The sequence below is a fragment of the Pteropus medius genome, unplaced genomic scaffold (genome assembly GCF_902729225.1).
Source record: "Pteropus medius unplaced genomic scaffold, Ma_sr-lr_union100, whole genome shotgun sequence".
NCBI classification, from domain to species: domain Eukaryota; kingdom Metazoa; phylum Chordata; class Mammalia; order Chiroptera; family Pteropodidae; genus Pteropus; species Pteropus medius.
The window spans coordinates 7323741-7349648 of NW_024344240.1; the positions used below are offsets into that span (position 1 = coordinate 7323741).

At 37.5% G+C, this 25908-nt stretch overlaps 1 protein-coding gene across 1 annotated transcript in view; it reads right to left on the reverse strand.

The window, feature by feature from the left end:
* Window positions 1-25908, reverse strand: part of RP1 (RP1 axonemal microtubule associated) — a 330366-nt gene that overhangs the window by 94367 nt on the left and 210091 nt on the right. The window contains 5 exon segments of the mRNA XM_039868930.1: window positions 8147-8191; window positions 8514-8572; window positions 18997-19151; window positions 22313-22443; window positions 23128-23258. Of these exon segments, the coding sequence (XP_039724864.1) occupies window positions 8147-8191; window positions 8514-8572; window positions 18997-19151; window positions 22313-22443; window positions 23128-23258 (521 nt within the window).

Genomic DNA, 25908 nt, shown 5'->3' on the forward strand with positions numbered 1-25908 from the left:
CACATTCCCTTTGCTCCTGGAGAGAGATCAGAATAAATAAAAAGTTCTCCATCTTTACAACTATGGTGATATTTTAACATTACTTATAGAGTGCCATGCCTGTTCATAATACTGGTGCTTACTGCACACAGAATCTGCTCAAGCAACCTCTGGCCCCTCTGAAACTCCTCAGCCATTTTCCCTTGCACCAATTTTCAGCTATCCTAAAGGGCTTCTTTCTCCTCCAGGACTTTGCCTTAAATCCTTCTGTCAGAATATCTCTCCTCTTCCTCTCTCTTCTCCTCCCATCTGGTGAACACCTATGTCTCCAAATTCAGCTCATAGATTACCTCCTCTAGAAAGCATTTCCAGACACCCCTCCTAATAACTAGAATGAAGCCTTCTCTCCATGCTTCTATTAGACCCTGTGCACACTTTAACCCTTAGATATGTAAATAAGTGCCATCTCTTTGTGCCCTCCCACCCCTATCTTCCCACCCAAATTGTAAGCCACCTGAAGTTTTGGTCTTAAATGTCTCTGTATTCCCAGTGCCTAGTACAATACTTAACACATAATAGTAGCCTATCAAAAAATGAATGAGTGAATGATTTATAAGACATTTTGGCTTCCATGAAGAAGTATTTTGAAAAGTAAAGACTGCACGTGTGAAGAAGGATATTCAAGGTACTATTAAAAATGTTTCAGCACAATATATAACTATTTCTTTAAAAAAAAGTTCTGATAATGTGTCATTAGTGTCATTTTTTGTGCTAAGGACAGATATTGTTTTTTGCCTCATAATTGGTCTTATTATTGGCACAATGATAATAGAAACAACACTGACCTTGTATCACCCATATTTTAAAGGGCATGTAAATATATTTCAGTGAGATTTGGCAAAGATACTGTAAACAGACAAATTATTACTTTATTCTAATTTTTGATACTTTTATCTCTAAACAATTTTATGTATATAAACTCACAAGTTCTTCAAAATACAACCTCGTAAGAGGATCATGAGATTTTTTTGAATTTTTTAAGTACTTTACAAATATTTTTATTCTTCCGAGAGACAAATATTATTAATCCTATTACACATGTAAAGCAATAGAGAAATTATGTGCTGACTACAACAGGAGCAAATTTGTACAAAATCAGAAACAGTTATGCTGCCTAGAATAAAATAGTTTCAAACAATGCTCAATTTTCTCCCCTTTAAATCTGGAAAACAACCATAAAAGTCTATCAGAAATTAATCTATTATACCTTTCATATCGATATTGGTTTAGGGTAAATCTTTTGTCCCTTCTATGATTCTGACTATGATTTATTGTGTGACATGGTAAAGGACACCCTGACTTATAGGGATGAATGGAGAAGAGCCAGCAATAGAAACGGTTGATGGTGGTGGGGCGTGTTGCCTTCTCCAGGGCAAATGCTGGTACAGGGGACCACTGCCAAATGCTCAGGACCCATGATACATTTCATCAAGAGGGAAAATAAAGTCTAAAATTTAACATTGGGTATATCGAGGGCATTTCCATTTTGTCCTGATGCCGAATTCCTCTCAAGTTCATCTTTCATACTTGCTGATAAACTTCTCTCATGCCCCTCTGCCTTTATTGATCATTCCCCTTACCTTGCCTAACATAGAAACCTTAACCTTGCTTCTCTTTGTGTATTTGCTAACAATTGTCAAGTACTCCGAGCAATTTACTAGGTCCAAATCCACCTTAAGAACCACATCACCGTGTGCTAGTCACTAGGCTAGCAACTCACAATGCTTAATACATTTGGAATTCAAGTCTTGACCTACATAAGTCTACATGAACCACCCTCTACCAGTTCTAATGCTGTAATCATCTATTGCTTTGTAACAAACCATTCTAAAACTTCATGGCTTAAGAACAACAATAATTATTTCTTTTGCCAATGAATCTACAATTTGAGCCAGACTTGGCAGAAAACGATCATCTCTGCTTCACACAGTGTCAGTCGAGGTGATTCAGCTGCAAACAGAAGGATCTGCTTCCAAGATGGCCCTCTCACATGACTAGCAAGTCAGGGCTGGCTGTTGGCTGGATGCTCATCCAGGGCTCAGAGCAACAGCCTATGAGCCTTTCCATGTATACTCCTCCATGTGATCTGGGCTTCCTTATGGAATGGTGGCTGGGTTCCCAGGGCAAACATCCCGAGAGAAAGGGAGAGGGAGAGGGAGAGCACCACAAAGATGCAGTACCACTTTTTATGACCTACTAGCATACAGTAGAAATGTCACATAGCATAACATATGCTACACACTAATAGTTGAGGATGTCTCAAAGTTCTGCCCAGGTTGATTCCATGTTTTGATTGGGAATTAGCATGGTTCTGAATGAGGAAATGGGGCAGAAAATGGTACAGTTATAGACATTTTTTGCAAATACAATCTACCACATCTACCTTTCCAGACTTGCCCATTCCAACACTTTTCGTTCCCCTCTTCTATCAGGACCACTAATCTCCAGGTCAGTGTTCCTTGACTGGGGATGATTTTGCCCCCAGGGGACATTTAGTGATGCCTGGAAATAATTTTTGTGGTCACAACTGTGGGGTGAGTGTTATTAGCATCTAGTGGGTAGAGGTCAGGAATGCTGCTAAATATTCTATGGTATACTCAACAGTCTCCCACAACAAAAAATTATCTAGCCCATAATGTCAATAGTCTCAAAATTGAAAAAACTTGACCCAGATTAAGTAAGAACCACTTGATTAATTCTATTTCATTCCCAACTATCTTATGCATACTGTGAATTATCTCTAAACACAAATTGGTTGAGAGTAGGCTCTTTGTGACAATGTTCCTACATGGCTGTTGGACATTTCAAAGATGCTGAGATCACAGTATTATTGTTTTAATGTCAAATCTACTCCACTTCAATTACTATGTTGAATTATGGGTATTTTGTCTCAGTCAAGGAAAGGTGTGAAACAAAGCTCTGTAATTAACATAGCATGAATGACTATCCAAACAATGGTCATTTAATATCAGGAGAAAATGAGGCAAAAGTCAACCAGGTGGCATGCAAAGCATGGCATCTTCTCAGTGATTGCTCACTTAACTTCCTGGCACACTCATGACAAAAGTTCTGGGCCCAAATAGTAAATCACAGAAAACATCTAGCCTCTACTGAGGAGAATTGCTCTGGGCTCACCATCCTCCTTTTGGTTCCAAACCTGTTCACACATTGACTTCTCTCTTCCATTTTCACCCCACTGGAATTTGTTAACCCACTTTCAGGCTGTGTAGGTTGGGACCGATGAGGCAATCCCAGAGATGGATTCTCTGGCATCTCCGCTACACACATTATGGGCTCTTATCTGAGCCACTGACCCTTCAAGCTCATGCAGGTTCCCAGGCCCCCATAGTGTGTTTTCCTATCCAAGAAACAAACCTGACACAAATGGTAGAAGTTTCCAACATGAGAGCTCAAGTGGTCACCTCATTAGTATCCACACAACTACAAAAAATTGCACCATAAATGACCATAATAGAGGGCAACTCAAAGCCATTTATACTAGATTTGGCATGCATGATGATATTATAAAGTAGTTTATATTCTTAATTAAGTTTAGCTGGGACCAATAATTAAATTTCAGGGGTTTTTTTTTCCTAGAACACAAATAGAATGTATGTAAATAGAATTGAGGAGAGAGAAAATATTTTAATAGTACTTACCACAGATAATCCACCAAGTTGCTCATATTGTGCTTCAAAGACTTGGTATTGCCTGTAAATAAATAAGTGTTCCAAGAATTTTCCAATCTCTCAAAGTCAGAAACCCTTGAGAGCATGTAGAAAGCTGAGTCATTTAAAGTGAAGCAGTTTTGTATAAGAGTTAAGAGCTGAATTCCAATACCAGGTCTGTCATTTGCTAACTGGTTGACAAGTTTCTGATACTTCTAAGCCAGTTTCCTGAAATAATATTTTTAAAGCTCTCTCATTATAAAGCCACTAGATTCTAAATAAATTGCAATTTTTAAAAATCTCAAACCTTTTTTTAGTATATTACTTCATTCCCAGGAAAGTAAAAATAAATTCCCCACTGCCTAATAATAATAAGGCCATCAGCAGAAATGGAGTCGTGAGTAGTCAGTAATGAAGAAGGCTGTGATAAATGTCAGTACCCCAGGCTAGGAAAACTGGAGACTGAGGCCCACACAAAGGTGGAAGCTGGACCTCAGACTTTTAAAATGAACCATAAAGGGCTATGCCCTAAGTGAAAGGATGAGTTCAAAAAAAAAAAAATGCCAGCAGAGGCAGTTTAGCAGAAACCTAATTTGTCTCCACAAAGGTTCTGGGTGAAAAAAAGAATTAATAGGAATAATAACAGTAACAATCTCCCAACAGTTAAAAAACATCCTTCAATTTGGGTCCGGAATAAGGTTGAAGTGTAAAGCCCTAAAAAAGTAGCTTAATAAGAAAAATAACACATCAAAATAAATCCAAAAATATAGACAATATTCACACATGATCACATACATTCTTTTTATTTTTCTATTTTTTAAATTTATTTATTTTAATTAGTTTCAAGTATACAGTACTTTGGTTAGACATCTATATAATTCGTAAAATGATCCCCACAAATGCTCCCTCCCTCCACTAACCCTCCACCTAGCCAACATATTCATTCTAACTGCGTTCCCTATGCCATGCTCCACATCCCCATGACCATCCATCAGATACTAATTTGTACTTTTTTAACCCTTCATCCCATTCTCCCAGCCCCCCAAACCCCTCTCTCCTCTGTCGATCACCAAATTGTTCACTATATTTGTGAGTCTGTTTTTGATTAGTTTGTGTTTTTTTTATTCCTTAGGTTCCACATATAAATGAAATCATATAGTGTTTATCTTTCTCTGTCTGACTTAAATACCTTCTAGGTCCATTAAAGCAGTATCCTTTTCCATCCCCTTCCTTTTAGTCTGTGTGTGTCTTTCAACCTGAAGTGAGTCTCTTGTAGGCAGCATATATAGGGATCTTGTTTTCTTATCCTTTCAGCCACTCTATCTTTTGGTTGGAGCACTTAATTCTTTTCCATTTAAGGTATTTATTGATAGGAATGTAGTTGTTACCATTCTTTATTCCTGTTTTTGATACATTTTTTTTCTTCTTAATGAAGTCCCTCTGACTTTTCCTGGAATACTGGCTTGGTGGCGATAAATTCCTTTAGCTTATTTTTGTCTGGGAAGCTCTTTATCTGTCCTTTAACTCTAAATGATAGCTTTGCTGGATAAAGTATTTTTGGTTGTAGATCCTGGGTCTTCATCAAGTCGAATATTTTTTGCCAAGCCCTTCTGTCCTGCATAGTTTCTTTTGAGAAATCAACTGCCAGTCTTATGGGTGTTCCCTTATAGGTAACTATCTGTTTTTCTCTTGCTGCTTTTAAGATTCTTTCTTTGTATTTAAGCTTTGGCATTTTAATTATGATGTGTCTTGGTGTGGGTCTCTTTCGGTTCCTCTTTCTTGGGATTCTCTGAGCTTTCTGGGGTTTTATGTCCATTTCCTTCACGAGGTTAGGGAAGTTTTCCGTTATTATTTCTTTAAACAGTTATTCAACATCTTTGATTTTCTTTAGTTACACCGATCAGATGGATATTTGAACCCTTAATAGTGTCCCATATGTTCCTTAAATTATTTTTATAGTCTTGACATTTTATTTCCTGCCATTCTGATTGAGTGTCCCTGGTTTTCCTGTCCTCTAGATAGGACATTGATCCTTTTCTTTATTCACTTTGTTTATTCCTTTGTTTATTCCATTTAATATACTTCTCATGTCAGATAATGTGTTCTTCATTTCAGACTGGTTCTCTTTTATAATTTCCATTTCCATTTTTGTTTTTTATCTCTTTGTTGAAGTTCTCACTGAATTCACCTACACTTCCTATAAGTTCACTAGGCATCTTTATAACTAGTGTTTTGAACTCTGCATCTGTTAGATTACTTGACTCCATTCTATCTGGATCTCTGTTCTGCTCTCTCATATAGTTTTTGCTTCTTCGTCCTCCCATTTTGGCTGCCTATCCGTGTCCGTTTCTATGTACTAAGCAAAGCTCCTAAATCTCCTAGTCTTATCAGTGTGGATTTGTGAAGTAGGTGTCCAGTGGCACAGTCCTGAGAGGGGTTCAGCTGTAGGCCAAATTTAGCCCAAGCCTGTGCCCCTCCGGGGCCACCTGTTAAAATTCAGCAAGCAATCCACAGATGGTGTGTTTATAGTTTCCTCAAAAGGCCACACTAGAAACTGAGGCCAGCTGCCACCAATGTGAGTCTAGGAGCTGCTCAGCAAGGAGCACCTGACTCACCAAGGATACACCTGGATGTGGCTTGGATGGGGGCTGTGAGTTGGGGGAGGTGGGGTTTCAGAGAATCCTCTGGGCGGAGTGACCTCTGTTATCCAGTTTGATGATGTCACAGCTATGGCTATACTGTGTCCATGCACTGGGACGGGGGAGATTTCAACAGAGGAACAATGGATACCGTCGGCACTTCTGTACTTTGTGAGTCTTGCCTTGGCCTTCACTCCAGCAATGTCTCCCTATAAGTTCTTGGTGCCCCCCGCGTGCAGCCCAACTGACACTGGTGCCCAGAGCGAGCAGATCCGTCACCGCAAAAATCCGTTCATGGACGCAACCTCTTTAGGAGGCATCTGTCGCAGCAGCTGCTGCGTCTCTGTCTCACTCAGCTGCCTGGGACCGAGCAGCCCTGCATCCTCGCCCTGTCCTACCTTCTGCTGTTGCAGGGTGATTTCTTGGATTTCTCACTAGTTCATTTAGATCCCAGGTGATTTTTCCTTGCTGCTGCTCCTTGTTTCTGTCACAACTTTGATTTGGTTGCCAGAGGGATGAACAGAGCCTCTGTCATCGACGCTACTTTTTTTCGCCCCTGATACTTACATTCTTAATGACTAAGGGCAGTTAGAAGAAGTTCCTTTAAAGCTAGAACACATTCTGGTGTTAAACCATCGATAAATAAAATTCTTAATGTGCTATTTTGCCATCTATGTGACTTTAGGCAAGTTTAAAAAACTTCTCTATACTTTAGTTTCATCAACTGTAAATTGGAACAATGATACCATCTCCTTCATGGATTATTGTGAGGATTAAATAAATTAACATATCTAAAACACTTAGACCCTATGTAGCAAATAGTATATGTGTTCACTATAAATGTTAAAATGACTGCCTCTATTTCATATTGTATTAGGGACCTAGACAGCATCTTAGGACAAGAAATGGTATGCTGTTATTCACATACGAAGGGGCTGCCTTCACAGATACATACTTACGTACACAGAGAGATACGCACAGGAATATATTGTATTTATTGTTAATCACCTCAAAATAAAATTAAAGTAACTCAGTTGATTTTCTTCTTTTATCTTTCTACCATGAATCTGAAATAGCATCTTGGTTTATTTTCTTCCTACTGGGGCTACATAGAAAGGCATGGTTACGTAAATGTGCTTTGTATAATTTTAAAATCTAAGACTGATGTTTGCTTTTCAACACCCTTAACCACAACGTAACACAGTCTCATCAGATTAGACTACTTAACTTCTCAAGTTTCTTTTCACATCATAAATTAGCTTATTCATAAAACTATGAGACTACTAATATATTCCTAGAACCATGTCCCAAGAAATATTAAAGATCACACTTTTCAGAATTTAAAAATGAAATAATAGAGGACCATTTAAGGACAAATAATGATAGTGTCTCATGAACTAAGGTGTGTGATTAATCTACCATTGTACTATAAAAAAAATAGACCATTTTAATGAGGCCATAGAAATAAGCTAAAACCACAGAAATAATAAGAAAAATATATAATAGTTTATTTTAATCAAAATTACACTGATAAAGGGTATCTAACAAACTGCCAGGTAAATACTTCTGCTGTATATTTAAATTATTAAAAGAGAAAAATGATTTGGGGCTAAAGTTATTTATGGAAGTTTCTTTATCAATCAAACTATAATTTAATGCCTATTCCTATATTCATTTTAAATATTTTTCAATCAGTAGTTTAAACTCGATAAGAATACACTAAAAATTTTACAGGGTAGGTAATCTTAAAATAGAAAGATTATTTCAGATGATTAAAAGATGAAAAGTGGCAACATTTACAATTTGCTGCTTCTTGTATTTTAGGCTGGTGATTTATTTGCATTTCTGCAAAAATAAAAGTGAAGTGCAGTTAATAATAGATCTGTCTGATGACATTATAAGTGGAAGAAAAAGAAGTGTGAGTTTAACTCTTTAACTGTAGCAAATCCTTAAGTTGATCTTTTAACTTACAGTAGGGCATATAACTTTGCCAAGACATATCTTTACACATGTATTTATTTTCACTGTGAGAAATAACTATAAATCTAACACAAAAGGTAAACTATCAAAGGGAACATTCCAGGGGCAACTGGGGATTGTTCCATGATGTCCAGTTTATCAAAATAATCTTGTACTTTCTTGTACTGAAGTTTTTATTAATCCTCACCTTGAAGATAAAGTTCAATTTCTGGATGAATTATGCCCTGAGACATAAAGGAATGTCACCTAAAGAAAAGAAAGATGAAAAAGAGAAGAAAAAAAGAGGAAAAATTAATTTTTGTTTCTCTCCATTTTACAATAAGCTTGCTTCTGCAAAACAGCTTTAGGGCAAACACATTCCAATCTACTATGTACTCATCATTTAGGTAAGAATGAGATCATAACTGTAGCTTGAAGAATAAAATACATAAATTGCTAAATCTGCTAAGCATCTAATTCCCAGGTTTATCAGTCCTCAGCCACTAACACTAGTAATTGTAACTGGGCCTTCAGCAAAGCACACCCCAAACCAAGTTGTAACAAAGGCAAAAGCAGGTCTAAGAATTTGAACCTAATACCTGGTCCAGGGTAGAAAGTGTAGCCTGACCAGTGGCTTGAAAGAAGTTTGGCACAGAAAAATAAGTTCCACCATTTTTAATACAATCTTCTATCTTTAATGTATCCTCTGTCTTGTTTTCACATAGCTTCCTTTAATATCTTTTCCTCAGTGTCTCCCAAAAGAATCAATCATGTTATCCCAAAATTTGGTGAAAATATTACCACTTTGGAAAATGTGCTTAGGGTGGGTAATAGTTTATCCTGGCAACTTCCTTCTGAACCAGCCATATTTCTGTGTTAGAAGCTCCTTGTTGCAGAAAAAGCCAAGGCTCAGAAAACCAAGTTTACCACTTACTGGCTTTGTGACATTACCCTCTTGAAGTTTAGTTTCCTTGACTAAATTACCTGCCTCACAGAGCTGTTGTGAAGCTGAAATAAATAGTTATGTAAAAATATTTTATGTACTATTAAGTGGTACATAAATGTTACTATTATACCACAATAACTAAAATTAGTGTTATTCAAATTATCCCACATACTTCCATTCATTCCATCTATCTATTTATTAAATAAACATTTAGAAAGTGCCTTCTGTATGCTGGGCACTTTGCTAAATGCTGGGGATATAAGAGCAAGAGAGAAAGAAACCTGAGCTGAAGAAGCTGACAGCAAAAAGGAAGAAAATAGATGTGTAAAGGTACAAATGTACAATGTGTTTTAAAGACATGTAAGAAACACTTACAGATGTTATAGAAGAAAAAGAGACTGACCAACTCTGAATGGCAAGAATGAAGAAGTACAAAGGAATGGAGAAGAAACAAATGCCAACGAAGAGATGATTCTTGAGCTGAAGGTTGGAAAGTAGATGTTTGACAGGCAAACAAGAAGTCAAGAAGGGCACCACAGGGAGAGAAAATAGCATTTGGCAAAGGCACAGAAATGGGATTCAACATGGCTAAAGCACAGGAGGCTGCTAGAAAAGACACAGGAGGCGGATAGTAGGCCTGTGTGGTGGTCACTAAAGGGGAAAGTCTCAGCTGGATCTGAGAATATCGAAGAATTCAGAGACTGAGTCATAGGACTTCCTCCACCACATCGGCCACGGGGTCACCAGATGATGCTAAGGGGTGGGCTGTAAAAGGGACCTGTAAGCTCAGACAGTTCTACTCAGCTATCAGATCAGGACCACTCACTTCTCCATTTTTCAAAAGCTATGAGAGATCTCATTTCCTTCTGAGCACTTCAACTCACAGTGTTTTTTCTCTTCCTCCTCTGGAATCTAATAACACATGGACTTTCTTTTATGCATTTATTTAGCCCCAAATTATGCACACTTGCTTTGTTTTGGTTTATGTATTCCATCTTTGAAGCTCGATTTTATCTCCATTATTTCCTTCATATTCCAGAACAAAGGAGGTCAGCCTTATGTTTCAGAACATAGGCTCTGGATTTGATGTGGAGTTAAACTGCCTGGCTTGACCACTGGTTAATGTCCAATGCTCTTAATCTCTCTAAGCCTCGATGTTCTCATTCGTAAATTATAGATAATAACAGTACCTATATGATAGGGACATGGGATTAAACATATAAATTTATCATGTTATGTGATGAATGGTCAATACTAGTTACTAATTATTATCTCATTGCCAAACACAGTACCTTGTACATAGCTGATGTTGTAACAAATATATTTTGAGTGATTGCTGTCCCCCACCCTGCTTTTCAGCTTTGTTGTAAAGAGGTAGGTCTTGGACAGTAAAATTTGTATCAAAGGACCTTCTTCTCATCTCAGTTGAGTAGAGCAGAAATGGACACCTGACACAAGCTTAGTCAATCAGATGGTCTCTCTTAATACTTTGACCTGAGAGATATAAAAACTCTGGTCACATGGCACTCCACATGGAGTTTTCACAGTTGGTAAGGCCAGTTGGCACTTTGGAAATCAAAGCTAGCTACAAGGTAAAAATATCAGAGAGAAGAGCCTTCCAGAAGAAGCCAGACTACAGAGAGAAAAGTTTACATTATCAATGAAGAGACACCTTGAAAATCTAAAAGAGTTACTGGCTCTCTGATGACTTTCTAGTTTACAATGTCTAGCTTTATTTCTTAAAACTGGGTTCTGTGAGAGTCATCTTCAAAGTTGCCTTTCTTGAAATTAGCTTTAGTAAATTTCTCATCCTTACAGCCAAACAAGGGTTTATTGAATGACCAATTGAAATTAAAAAAATAAATAAATAAAAAATAAAATGAACTTTTGTTTAGTCCATTTATGGAAAGTCTTTTTTATGATTTCTCTTTGTTCAGAAAATATTGAACTAAAACAGTGCTATGACCTACAGACACTTTGAGTACTGGGCACCTCTTGAAAATAATTTTCTCTAGATTGTTCTAGGTTCAGATTTCTTAAACACTTAAAATCATTAAGACTATTAACTCATAATTTCTATGGAATTTTTAAAATATAGTTGAATAGTGCCATCAGATCTTTACTCATGAAACATTTCTAATGAATAGAACAGGATAGATTTTAGTTGCTCTAGATGAGAATTATCTGCAGCACATACATATTTTCTTCTGTATATATGCCTCTATCTACTTGCACACCTATCCTTTAATTTCTAACCCCGAATGTGCTGTGAATGAAGAAAAACAAAAAACCAAACCAAACCAAAACAAACAAACAAACAAACAAAAAACTGAGAGAACTAGCCAGAACTAGTGTAGAGGCTTGTAAACCATGTTTCTGCTTAGGACATGAGAATTCCCCCAAAGCCAGTGAGCAGATGGCCATGTTGGAGCAGTGTGGCTTCAGAGGAGCATGGCCATATTAAAGGAGTGGAATGAAAAGTAGGTAGGAGGAGCTTGCTTGCCCAAGAACATCAGAAAAGGCATTCTTAAACACCCCCAGATCACCCCAGATTTTCTAGATTAACTAGGAAACACAAATACGAAAACAAAAAAAAATTTTTTTCTACTCTTTTAAGATTAAAGTCAACGACCATGGAATGTATTTGAATAACCTCACCCTAAAATATGTGGGTTGTTTTTGATGGGAAAGGAGCATAAAAAGATGACATAGGTTAGATTTTGTCTGAGATACATTTTAGATATGGCAACTACTCATTCACACTGAAAATGGCAGAAGAAATACTAAATGCGTGTAAGAAGGTTCTATGTCTCCACCCCCATTCCAAAAAAATAAGCAAGACTCAACTCTGCACCTCATTCTGTCAGTTTTCCACCATCACTACTTGTCACTTTTGTACCAAGGAATGGCTCAAACTGACAAAGAAGAGAACAGAAATCTGCAGTAGCACAAATACATGCTCAGAATAGTAAGAAATGATTAATAGTGGCCTCTTTCAGGAAAAAAAAATCAGTAAATTGCTCACTGTCTCATGATAATTTTTATTATTCTCTTCTCCCTATAAAAATAGTATTTTACATTTTGATACTTGATCAAAATTTCAACATCTTTTTTATCTATATTATTTATCATTTCTCCCTATTTCCCAGAAAGGGAAAGTAAAACCATTTGTACATAGGCTAAATTATTTTGAGAATAAATAAATACATATACAACTTTTAATGACACATCTGAGAATGTTATAGAGGGAACTCATGTAATGATTAGGTGACCTCTAAAGTTTTTTCCATCTTGTGATTCCATTGTGTTTTCTATTAGTCCCTCCCCCTGCCACTTCTTCTTTCCTTCTTTCCTTTCTTCCTTCCTCCTTTCCTCCCTTCCTCCCTTTAAATATTAGCCAAGCCCCTACTTGGTGAAGGAACCATGTTGGACAACAAAATAAAATAAAGAAATAAAGTAAAATGTATAAAACCTTAACCTTAAGAAGCTTATCATCTAGTACATGAGATAAACAAGTTCACAAACAATGAAAGTGATTGACATCATGTAGTAAATATTACACAGAGGTCTAAGTAAAGCACTGGAGAATTTTAAGAGAGTAAAGATGAGCTCGCTTCTGGTTAGGTAATCAGAGACAGCTTCATGGCATGGATAGCATGTTACTCAGGGCCTTGAAAAACCAAAACAGACTCATATATACAGAGAATGAACTGATAGTTGCAAATGAGAGCAGATTGGAAGGCTGGGTGAAAAAAGTGAAGAATAAGGATTTCAATTAGCAGGAAAAGAATAAAATGAGCTAAGTATGACATGTGAGGTAAGAGAGTACTAATGGCCCTGGGGAATGACTAGTGAAGGGAGTAAAACATACTTTATCGGGGAGAATTGGAAGAGAAGTCTAGGAAAAATAATAGAAGGCAGAAGGGGTAAATGCATTTAAACCTGGCCCCACAAACTAACACGTTCATGTAGAGCTGGCCCAGGTGTAACAGTTCCTCTGTCAGCTGCAGTTAAGCAAAGGAAGGGTGCTGTTTAAACAGGGCTGTTCCTGACCCTTTCCATAAATGACATATTAAATCCTGCTCTGTATATGACTTAGTTTATGATTTATTCAGAAATTCACCAATTTAGCACATACTTCCTGAGCACCTATCATGTTCTGTTATAGGTTTGTCCTGTGGACACTGAAGGTCTTTGATGACGACTGTCTAAGGGCATGGGCCTTCGTGTGTGATTTTCTTGGAATAACCACCAGAGCTGACATGAATCAGGTGAGGAAAATGCTTTGTGAACAGTAATGATGGAATGGGGAGAGGCGGTTATCAGCCTTGCTTCTGTTTAAGAATATCTTACATAATAAGATTCAGCCCTATTGGTGCTTGAAGTCTCAGAGATGGAACCATTGAAAATGCACCCCTCCCTGCCACACAGCAAAGGCAGAGAAGTCCCCGTTGTGATTGATCAACCAGTCACTTCAGTTCTTCAAGACTGAGATAGCCTGAGACATATAAACCATGTTTTGCTTAAAAACCTATACCACTGGGACATTAGACATTTTAAAAACTCTTGTGCTAATTCTAAGAATCACTCTTTAATATTGTATTAATACTTAAAAATATGTGTTAAGTGATAATTTTGTTTATATGTGTTTTAGTGAGATTAAGACATATTTAAACATTTTAGATTTCATGTTCTTATTCCAAAAGCTTCATTTAATGTGATTTCCCTTAGGTCTTATGGTATCTTGATTAACATATGCCCTTTGATTCAGTTGAATGTACAATTAATTTTACCATATTCTATTTCAGGAAACCTGGTGGGGATTATAAGTAAAAATATAAAACATCAACCTGACCTTGAAGAAAGTCTTCTAAGAGCTGGGAGACGTCGCATAGACATAAACATGGAAATATAATTGAATATAGTAAGTGCTGAGTTAATGTTATGTGCTGTGGTAAAGGACTATAGGGAAGTAGCAGGTAGTCCAAACCGAGGCTTCAAGAAAGACTTCCTGGCAGAGGTGACACATCTTTTGTTAATTTACCAGGAAATACACCTGTGAGAGCAACTAGACTGCAATCACCAGAGGAGGATTGGGAGTTGGACAGACTCAGATTAGATAGAACCAGCTAAGATCTACATTGAAAGCAGAGAAGAACCGGGTCCGCCAACTTCCTGGTCTGGCGTGGATCCAACGTGTGGCCAAGGTTGGCATCAGCTGCAATGATTTCTGCAGAGTGCAATCCCGAATGTGTAAGGAAGGCCTTCTTACCCTCCTCTGTTCAAATGTTCGCCTCATGTGCCTGCAGGGCTCACAATTATTCTAATGGAGCAACAGATCCTCTTTTTAACAATTAGTAAGATGGCATTGAAGAATATAAAAAGGTGAGTGTGGACCTAGCGTGCAGGTGACATTCTACCTAAAAAAAGTATCCACGATTTGCTGATAGTCTATTCTATCCATAGTGGAGACTTTTTAGGTCTTCTTTTCTTCCATTTTTACACAAAGGAGATTCTTTCTTAAAAAAAAAAAATGCAAAGAATTCTGAATAGAAACGAGGCTGGAATACTTTGCAAGTGTTAGCTGCAATATCGACTCTAAGGAACACAATGCAGCACTTCATCCTCACTCCCTGGGGTAACGTGCCTCAGGGTCTTTCCGCTTATCTGACCATGATTTGGTTTTGAGGAGACAAAGGTGTTCATGCTGCTCTGCTTGACAAATCAAGTTAGTTTTCCAAAATATCATTTATTCGCATTTAACTTTTCAATTCCTGTATCCATACGCCTCTTTCTATTTAGAATTTCTCTAACTAGGCCTTTATTTCAAATGGATTGCTCCCACCAGTGCATGTCAATGTCAATTCCCAAACCAGTCAAGAGTCATGGAAGGTAACATCAAGAGAGGTTCCTTGTCTTCAAGATGAAGAATTTTGCTATAACCTCTGAGAATCTGAACCCTCCCGGGTCAAGTGCATTAGCAAATATATTCATAAATAAAATTGTTTCTATTAAAAAATAGATACTAACTTCTTTTTAACGATTTTATTATTAAAGGTCTACACACACAATGCTACAAGTTTGGTGACATATGGAAAAGTCTAGAGATCTCTAATGTTAATAAAGCTTGCAATGAATAACACACTGTGGAATCCACTCAAATACATTGCTCAATTAAACAGTGTTCCCCCAAAATTCACATCCACTCAGAACCTCGGAGTATGACCTTATTTGGAAACAGGCTCTTTGCAGATGTAATTAATTAAGATGAGGTTATACTGGAGCAGGGTGAGCTCTGGTCTAATGGCTAGTGTCCTCGTAAGAAGAGGACAAGTAACACAGTAATACATACATAAGGAAAAACAGATAACAGGCAGAGATTGAAAAGATGCATCTGTATACCAAAGAACACCAAGACTGTGGGCGGCCACCCAACCACCAGATGCTCAAGAAGAAGCATGGTAAGGGAAGATGGCTCCCCAGAGACTTCAGTTGGAGCATGGCCTTGCTGGTACTTGGATTGCAGGATTCTGGCTTCCAGAACTGTAAGAGAATACATTTCTGTTGTTTTAAGCCACCAAGTCTGCGGTAATTTGTTACAGCAGTCGTAGAAAATTAACGCAAATAGTAAATAAGAAAAGTTACTTTTCAATTCACAGTTAGTTGAATGCTTGCCTGATTTAAATACAAATCGTGCTTGCTCCAAACCTCAAACAGCCAAACCTTACACATAAATGACAGAAACTCAGTGGCGTATACTCTATCTATATTAAATGTACAAAAGGCAGAAAAATAAAATCTTCAGTTATAGAATAAAATGAAACCATAAGGATGTGGGTGTTCGATTGAAGAGAGGAAAAAAAGAAAAGGAGATGTGAATCCTCTCAGGAAGCATCTGTGATGCACAAAAGCATTTGCTTTCCATAGCTTCGCTTTGTATTTCAGCTAAGCATTTCTTCGCCTTTCAACTTAGAAAAGAGACACTCGGTGGTCTTTCTCTCTGCTTTAATTCAGCTGTACTCTAAATTGTCCCCTGAGGAAGCATCAAGGAGCATGACTGAGATTTTTCCTTCCTTTTCCCCTCTGTGATGTATAAACCTGAGCACTCTGCTGCCTGCACCCCAGAACTCATTACACATAATGAGCATGTCCAGCACCCATCTTGGCCTGGTCCCCAACCAGGTCTGATAGCAGTCCGGAAAGAGGTCCACCAGCCCTGCAATTAGCTTCGGGCATCCTTTCCTTTAGAGTGGCCTTCTGGACTGGCACCTGCCTTAGACAGTAAATTGTCCTTGACCTTTCACATTGCACAGAGAAGGCTCTGATAGCAACTACGAGTGGCTTCAGAGTAAACTTTTTATGTAAGAGAAAAGAACCCACTGAGTTCTATTCCTAGTGCCACTACTCTTAATGTTTCTTTAAGAAGTAAAAGAGCAGGATCTGCCTCATCTCTTCGTATCTACAGATAGGAAGGAAGGATTTTTGCAACTCACTTTCTTCATCAGAATATCACGTGAATGAGCATTGGCTACCATTTCTTCAGGACCTACTGTTATGCTCAGTGCACCTCTGTTATATAACTTTTGGTTGCTTCTTTTATAATTAAAATGTTTTAGTTATAACCCATTGAAACTAAATTAAGCTATCACTTATGTCTCTTCCTTTCCAAAAAGCCATGTTGGCACAGTATAGACATGAACTGAGGTGGTGCAGGAGGTGATGGGTGGAGGTAATGGGGGTAATGGTGGTGGGGCATGTATGTATATGGAGGCATGAACAATGAGATGAATAAATCTAAATTATCCCCAGGAGATTTCACATTTAAAAGAAATCAACTGAGTTAATGTGACAAAGTATATCAGAACTTCAGAACCTAAGAAGAAAAAGCTAGATGAATCACTCTATCACTCTTTCAATGTGGGGAGTAAAATGCAGCTGCTCGGTAGTCCCTGAGATGCCTGTGTGCTGTGGGTGGGAGGGCTGGGAAGGAATGCCCAATCTCTTCACCACAGCCTGTCACTCGGGGCGGGGGTCGGGGGGGCGGTTCTTTGTTAAGTTCTGAGTATGCTTTGGAAGAAGAGAGAAATTATTTCCAGTTGGGCCAGTTATAGTTCATGCTAGTGGCAGAATTTAAATGGGACTTAAAGGACAGACAGGATTATGACAGAGTAAGGAAGGGCATTCCTGAGTGGAGAGTGGTGTTCTCCAAGAGGCAGGAGCAAACAGGACAGAATTGTTCAGGTAATGATAGGTGGTCTAATTTCATTAAGATCTTAGAAAAGAACAATTACAAAAACAAATTGGAGGGAAAAATGGAGTCAGATGGTATAAAGACTGAACAGAAGGATCACAAAGTTTTGTTTTTTGTAGGCAATGAAGATTAATGAAGATTTTTGAATGACAGCAGGGGTAATGTAATTAAAATACTGTTTTAGAAACAATATATTTCCCACATTTTTTCTTGAAAAATTTTAGGGCAAAACTATAAAATACTAAAAATAAAATTTAGAATAGAGCAAAAAATTAAGAAGAAAAGATGAGCTAAAGTCAGAGTGATGCTAGAAAGTATCACACAGAGTATGATTAGCTTGGAAGTGGTGAGCAGGTAGGCTGGGAAAGTAAGAATCAAGACAATTAGAAGACTATTGCTATAATCAAGGTTTAGCAAAACAAGAACATTGATTAGGGTGGAGGAAGTAATAACAGAAAAGAAGGGATGAATTGAACAGGCATCTGAAAAAGGAATTGACTGAATGTAAGGACTAGAAAAGCCAAAAAGAGGAATAGCCTATTGTGGTTCTCATTGCTCCTTTTTAGCTACGGTCATCTTCAATCATCTCTGGTGTCTGTGGTTTTTAGTCGCATATGTTTAGTATTTTTAGTTGAACTGACTCATTTTTTGCTCCGCTTTTTTTAGTAATGGAAGTTGCAATTATTTTGGCATCTCCAAATCTGTACCCTTGAATTTTCCAATGCTCCCGTTTTTGCCTATATTTTTTTCCTTCATTTTCTGTTGATTATTTATTTGGGAAAAAAGGCTATAAGGCAGTCCTAAATATTGAAGATTCAAAATTTCAGAAAATAGCCCAAAATTTCTCACTGCATGTCCACATGTTTTCATGTAGAAACCTGTTTTTATTCAATCACATTCATGGTTCTTCCCCATGACTGAGAGACCAAGTGACAATAAACATCAGCGTCTAGCTAGCAGGCCAGGAATTTTCTTGAGAGACTCAGCAAGAATCTAGAAAGCAAGGCACAAGCCCACTGGCAGTAGAGCAAAGTCAGAAATGGAGAGAGTTGCTTTCTAGACTTATTCTTATGGTGCTCAGGGGAAAATTTAAGTTATCTAGATATAATATTTGTCTTTTGTATGTTCTGTTCTGAGAAGTCTCTCTAAAATGCTCCTTGCTTAATTTCTATATGAAATTGTTATATCACTACAATTTTATTAATGTAAAGAAACCAATATTTAAACAAATATTCTCATGATGTATATAATAATTTCCAGTATTAATTTTTTGGTCCTTTTGTAACATATAGCACATTTAAATAATATGAAATTACAAGATAAATTTTTCTTACAATGCTTAGCAATAGATTATTTACTTAAACAATCAATGAGTGATGCATGATGTGGAATACCGAGTAAATGACAAAAATCCATGCACCTAAAACACAAACACACACAGTATTATCTACACTGTGACACACTCTTTTGAAGTACCATGGAGACCAGCACTACCTTTCACAGGTGAAGATTGACTCAGATGTAGTACCAGGTTTGCTGACAATGACCTTTTCACAATACCAGCACTGTGATTTGTCACTGGCCTCACGATGCAACAGCACCTTCTGCAGTTTTCCAAGCGACACTGCTTCTATTTGAAATGTACCATTCTGGTGCAAGAGACAGAAAAACTCCACAGAAATAATCTGAATCTAGCAATGACAAATGCAGGTAATAACAATAGTCCAAGGACCACCATGAGTGGCACAATACTTTAAAAGAGATAATGTTGCTACAGTTAGCATCAAAAGGGTAATAAGGAAAGAAAAATAAGCAAATTACTTCTTTACCTATTAAAAATATATTTCTGGCTGTGCTTTTTTTCTCTCTTACAGCTTTAGTTTCTCCATGTGTAGTAGTATGGAGTGTAACAAATAAATAAACCCTACTACAAAGAATTCCCGTTTTGTGACTTTCCTTTTGCTTAGATTTCTGCTCCTGTCACATGCAGAGTATTGGTGGTCAGGTTGACAACCATGTGGCCTAATGTGCAGCTCGTTTAGCTTCCATAAATGCCCATATACTTTGATGCCTGTAATACCAAATTTTCTCCTTCTTTCTCTCCTTCCTTCCAACCTGTTTTCCTTCCTTCCTTTCTTCTCTTTCTCTCCCCTCCCTCCCTTTCCCCCTTCCTTCTTTTCCTTCTTCAATAAACTCTCTCCTCTCCTATATTTTCCTCTGTAAATAATATAGAGAACATTCTTGGAATGAATGAAAGAGCATTCTGGAATCTTCATTTCTAAATAGAGTCGCTTTGTTGTCAAAAGCTCACTGATACTTCCAGAGTGATGTTGGTTACTTTACCTATATTTATTCCAGCCATACTGGTTGGAATAAAAAGAATTCCTTCACACTTTAGTTCCTCATAGATTGTTGTTGAGAATAACTGCCCTAAAGTTACCTGAGAAAAAGATTATGAATTTATTTGTCCGAGACATTCCTAGAAATGACAGTTGACCATTAGCCACTGTTACCCTCTTTTGTGGTAATAATACAAATTCAGTATTGCTGATATTTCCTGTATGGGATAGACTGTTGTAACAGCTGCCTAAATTGTTACCAGGGTAAATTTCAGTTTGGTGTTTCAAGATACACCAACTGCTGTCAACTGTTCCACGTTGTTGATGAAAATCTCTTGTTTAGGCTGAACCCAAACCATTACTTGTATAATGATGATATTTCTGTCAATCAAATTGTGATCGTGCATGTTCTCAGATGTGTCTTTACAAGGGACATTTCATGATACACATCACCTAATGTAGTAGACACAGTTAATGTCCACCCCCTGTCATCTAGCTCCATTTCTGGGTTCATCTGCTGCTTTAGTAGATGGTTTAGGCATGGTGACAACTTCCTTTCTCAGTTCCTTATGTCTCACTGCTTCTTTGCCTGAGGGCTTCCCCTTGTGGGACAATTTTGAGGGGTGTTCACAGGGTTTCTCTGAAGGTTCCTAGCAAAAAATAGTTCCAGTAGTAACCAGCTCTTGTTAATGTCCCTATATTGGCTTTTCTCCCTCTCTAGCCTCACTTTCCCCACTGCTTCACTTCAAATGTCCTGACTGGATCACATCCCAGATAAATTACCTGTACCTCAGTCTTTGTCTTGCGGTCTGCTTTAGAGCAAATCCAAACTACGATACCTCAAGATCTAGAAAGATTGTGTAATTCAGCTTTCTTAAAGAAACTTTAATTGAGAAGATAGAATTAAACTAGGCCTATGATGTATGTTGTTTGCCTTCCAATTACACCCCTGGACAGTTTGCAGGGAAACTGGCAACAACCAGATCAATCAGTGGGTAATGAAATGAGCTGTGGCTGGTGTGAAATCATTCTAGTAATAAATGAAAAGATTGTTGCCATAGGTTCTCAAGTGCAAAACTTTTAAAATCATTCAGCATTTCCTTTACATTCCATGCATTGAGGAAAATAACAAAATGTTAAATCTAAAATGAACCAGGGAAGAAAAGCACTTTCCTATCTCTGATTTTAAACTTTAAAAAATGCCACTAAACCTACATTTATACTCTTATTTATACACTGGTGGCAATTATACTCTTACCTAATTTGAATTTCAACATATAATGTCCCCTCCCCCCTCTTTGGTAAATGCTACAATGAAGAACTGCAGACAATTAATCATAAAGATGAGTTGTGAAATCATAGCATGTAACTTCACTTCAATGCTGCATGCTGACAACAAACTAGCAGGAGGCCAGAAGAGATGGGGCCTTTATTTTTTATCACAAAGTGGTAGGGTGAAAGAGTCTGAGACCAATGGAAAACTAGAGGGATTCCTCAGTGGATAACTTCTGGTCACTTGGTGTAATATTAATAATAATATCATAGTATCTTTGTCTCTGCTCAAATAATTCATTCATGACTTGAAAAAATTAGGCTTAATTATGTTTTTATCCCTCATCTAAAGCAAATCTAGCTCCCCTAATCATTCTGATGAAAGCTTCAGTGTAATCTTCAGTAACAAATAAAAGCCTTAGGTGAGCTTTAAGATCTGGTATTTCAAAATATTTCATGAGCTACAAATACAAAAAGTTTGGGAAACAGCACTCTCAAACTGGTTTGGGAGCCTTTTTAAAAATATGTATATATACCCTTGTGTTACCCAATCTATACTCTTAATTCTAGACCCTCCCCCGCAATAGTACTTTCTTTCTAAATACAACAAAATAACATTAAAATCTAATTGGATTAATTACATATGTCACCACAACTCCTCAGACATCTAACATATAGAAGGATTCATGCTTACATATAAAGGACAAAAGGGAATAGTAAAGGACTTTAATGTGTGAAAATAATATAGTTAGCTCCATTCAAGATGTTTTAAAGAAAGGCTGTTGTGTTAGTATAGTGAATTATACTACACTGGCCTTTCTCTGAGCCAACCTTTTAGAACTCTGCTTTGTACCTGTCAGTCTCCAAAGAGCATGTTCATATGTATTTTTCCCTGATACTATCTTGGCTCATTTTTTTTTTCTTTTTCTCACATGATCACTAATTTTTAGTGTCTTTTTCTTCATTCTGTCATTCATTGCTAGTATAGTGTGTCCCATGTTTCTTTCAAGAACGACTTTTAAAACAAATCACATTAGGAAGTTGGGTCAGGAAACTTTGTTAAAAGATGTTCTATAATGAAAACGTAAAGGGTGTCAAGCACCTTTCAATTTCAATCATACATAGCCACTTTCAGAGAGATGGCTAAGAACGTGGGAAAATTATTTGTGCAGACTCACTTGTCCTCTTTGAAATCTTACTGGCATGCTGGATTTGCACAGGAGTCTAAGACCAAAGTCTCTGCTCTCTCCGTAGAGAGACAGGGAAACCTCAGACTCCATTTCTTCTTGCTTCGATTGCCCAGTGTGGACATCAGTCTGGTATCTCACCACTGGCAAAGCAGAGGGGAGAGAGATGAGAGGAAATCTATTACATGGGAATTTGTACAAACAGAACCCAGATCTGTGGGTCTACACATGCGAATTCCTTTAATCTGGATTTTCTATAACTATTGAGAGATTTTTGATCTTTAAATTATTAATTTTAACTATGAACGGGCATTTAACACCATGAACAAATACCCAGAGGGCTTATAGCTTTTTCAGAAAGAGAAATAAAAAAAAAATGTTAGAGGCTGTTCTATGTATGACATAGGAAAAGATTTCATGCTTAGTATTTTTAGCAGCAAAGGTGGTGATGTTACTGTACATGATGCTTAAAGTTTGAATTGATGTCAGGTTTGATAAGGAGGTATATCATAAGTGAGGTGATGACATGAGGTGGCCAACTGGCCCCAGGCAAAATCAGATGAGGCACAGACATGATATTTTTTCTTTCTCATGCCCTCAGCCCCTGTGACTGTAGCTGGACAATAAAAATCTTTTTGAAATTAAGTTTAATCCCAGATCCACCAGTGACTCATGCTGTGATGCTGAAAAAGTCACCTCTCAATGGGTAAAACAACTCTCTTAGAAATAGAAAAAATATTCTGTAACTAAATAGTTGAGAAGCAAATCTAAGCAACTATAAAATAATTTGTAAATGCAATATTTGCTACCGAAGATTAATTACACACAGGGAAAAACAGCTTGTCCTATTTTTACTACAGGAAGCTCACAGACAACATCCCCTTCGATTCGAGATAACTACACATTTGCTACAAAATCTAGGGTCGTCTTGCTTTTCATATGCTGCATGGTCACCCGCGATTAGAAGAAACAATGACCAAATTGTGTGATTTCCAATTTCTCATAGAACTCATAATTCATAATGAGCTTGAGGAATTACTAAAATGTATTGCACATTCTGATGATGGTTGTTAGTAGGAGTAGTTGTTGCTTATTAGGCAATTATTATTTGCCAAGTATTATGCTAAGTGATTTATCTCAATTATCTCTTTTAACCATCACCAGTTAAATGTGTAAAATTCTTATAATTTTATAGATAAGAAAATGGAGGGCTTAAGATTTGAAACAGACTGATTCAAAGCTCTTAATTTTAACTACAGCAATCTATAGGAGAAACTCCAAAAGAGATTTTGGGTTCATATTTGGCACCAAAGCAGACATACAGCAGAATCCCACAACCTGGCCACATTCCTTCTCATCTCAGAATTTTCATACACACTCCCATTTCTGTCTAGAACATCTTTCATCTGACTCACTACCATGCTGAATATGCTCCTCCTTCATTATATAGCTCAGACATATCTTCTTCTAAGAAGTCTTTTATGAGCCCCTGATCTAGGTTAGATGACTTTACTTTGTGACCTATGGCAACCTATTCATTTCATGACTAGGACTTAACATAATACTTGATTGACTTGATAGAAGCCACATGGCCTACTCATCTTGGTACTTCCACAAGCTTTCACAAGGCTTAGGTTGTTTGTTGAATGAATGATTAAATAAATAAGTAAAATGAGTACTTGTCAATACAGGTAATTAAACTGAATGAGTATACCTATTCATTAGTGCCTGATTATTTTCTTACCTGCTCCAGGCAAGAGGCCATGAAAAGAATACTGGATATGGAATCAGAAAACCTGGGACCGAAATCTAGATCTTTTATTTTACAACTGTTCGATCATAAGAAATTCACTTAACCACTTTGAGTATCAGCTTTTTCCATCCTTAAAATAAGAATTATGACGATCTCACATGGCTGTTATGAAGACAAGATGAGAAAAGTGCAAAACTTTATATGAATTGTATAAACAACTCATATTAACCTTCACCAAATTGATATACGAAAATATTCATTAATAATTCTACTAAACTTGGAATTTTCCCTCTCTCTGGACTATTTCATGCTTTATTTTTATAGAAATTAGATGAAAATTTTAGGAATACTAAGAGATAGAGACCAATCATAAAGATTCATATGCTTCTTAATCACAATCACATACAATGCTCAAATAAAATTATTTTTAACCCTCTTCTTGGAGTTTTGAAACTTCAGTTGTCTTAGTGCTCTTGAGACTTAGAGCCTTGGTTGCTTACTTGGAAATTGTAGAGACAGAAATAGCTGATAAATAAATTTAAAAAAAAAAGTGATCCACATTTCACAGCTGAGGCTCTATATTATGGGCCATCTTGTTGCTAAAGTTTCAGGAGTGAAAGAAGGTGTTTAATCTTTATATTGCCCTTCCTGGAATGCATTATGATATCTATTACTTTGCTTAATTTGGGACAAAAGATATAAGTGACTTCTTAAGTTGTGTAGAGAGATGTACTCCTCAAAAGAACAAGCAAACAGAATTCCTAAATGAAAAAAGCTTAATCGAAGGTGCTGGGGAGTTTTCAGCTCCCTCAAGTGCTTGCATGCAGATGATCCCAAGAAGTGGCTCACAAATGCTTGGCCTCCTCTCAACGACATTCACAGCACTGTACTGGGAGTTGTTGGGAGTTTAACAAAAGAAACTATCTCATTTGAAACTAAGCATCATTTCTTCTCTGCTGGTCCCTTACCAAAGGTACATACCACATCTGGGTAGGCTGGGGCATAATACCACACCAATCCCCCAGGCTGACTCCGGACACATGCATCTGGGAAGGAGATCACTGACACAAAAGAAGGAATGTGGGTCACACTTGGACACACAGCCAGAAGGATTTCAACCTCACAGCCATGCACCTAGACAAACTGAAGCCTGGTTGCATTGTGGATCATCCAAGTCAGTGGTCCCCAACTTTTGTTGGCACCAGGTACCAGTGCTCCTATGAGAATCTAATGCCTGATGATCTGAGGTGGAGCTGAGGTGGTTATGCTAGTGCTGGGGAGTGGCTGCAGATACAGATGAAGCTTTGCTTGCTAACCCACCACTCACCTCCGAATGTGTGGCCTGGTTCACCCCAGGCCACAGACCAAAACCAGGCCACAGCCTGGGTGTCAGGGACCCGTGCTCTAGGTCATTTTCTTTTCCAAGCTATTTTCTTTCTTATGGGCCAGCAAAATAGAATATGGCGTGTGAGATGGATGGATAGATGAATGAATGCACAGGTAGGTAGGTATATCAGTAGGTAGATAAAGGAACAAAGCAAAGATGGCTTTGGGGAACATTAATGACCCATTTTTAAAATACCGTTAAAGACACCATCCTTTCACTATATAAGACTTTTATTTTATCATACCTCCTCTCCCCATTTTCAATCTGTTCTCATTTCCCTTTCTCATTTCATAAGAAATAGATTTTTTTCTCCTTCTTTACTTTCTGAAACATCACTTCTTTCCTCTTTGGCTAAAAGATGGAAACGGAACGCCATCACGCCCCAACTCTTCAACCCACAAAAATATTTCGGATAGCCTACGTGGAAAACAATGTCCCAGCAAGCCAAAACAAACATCCAATCATATG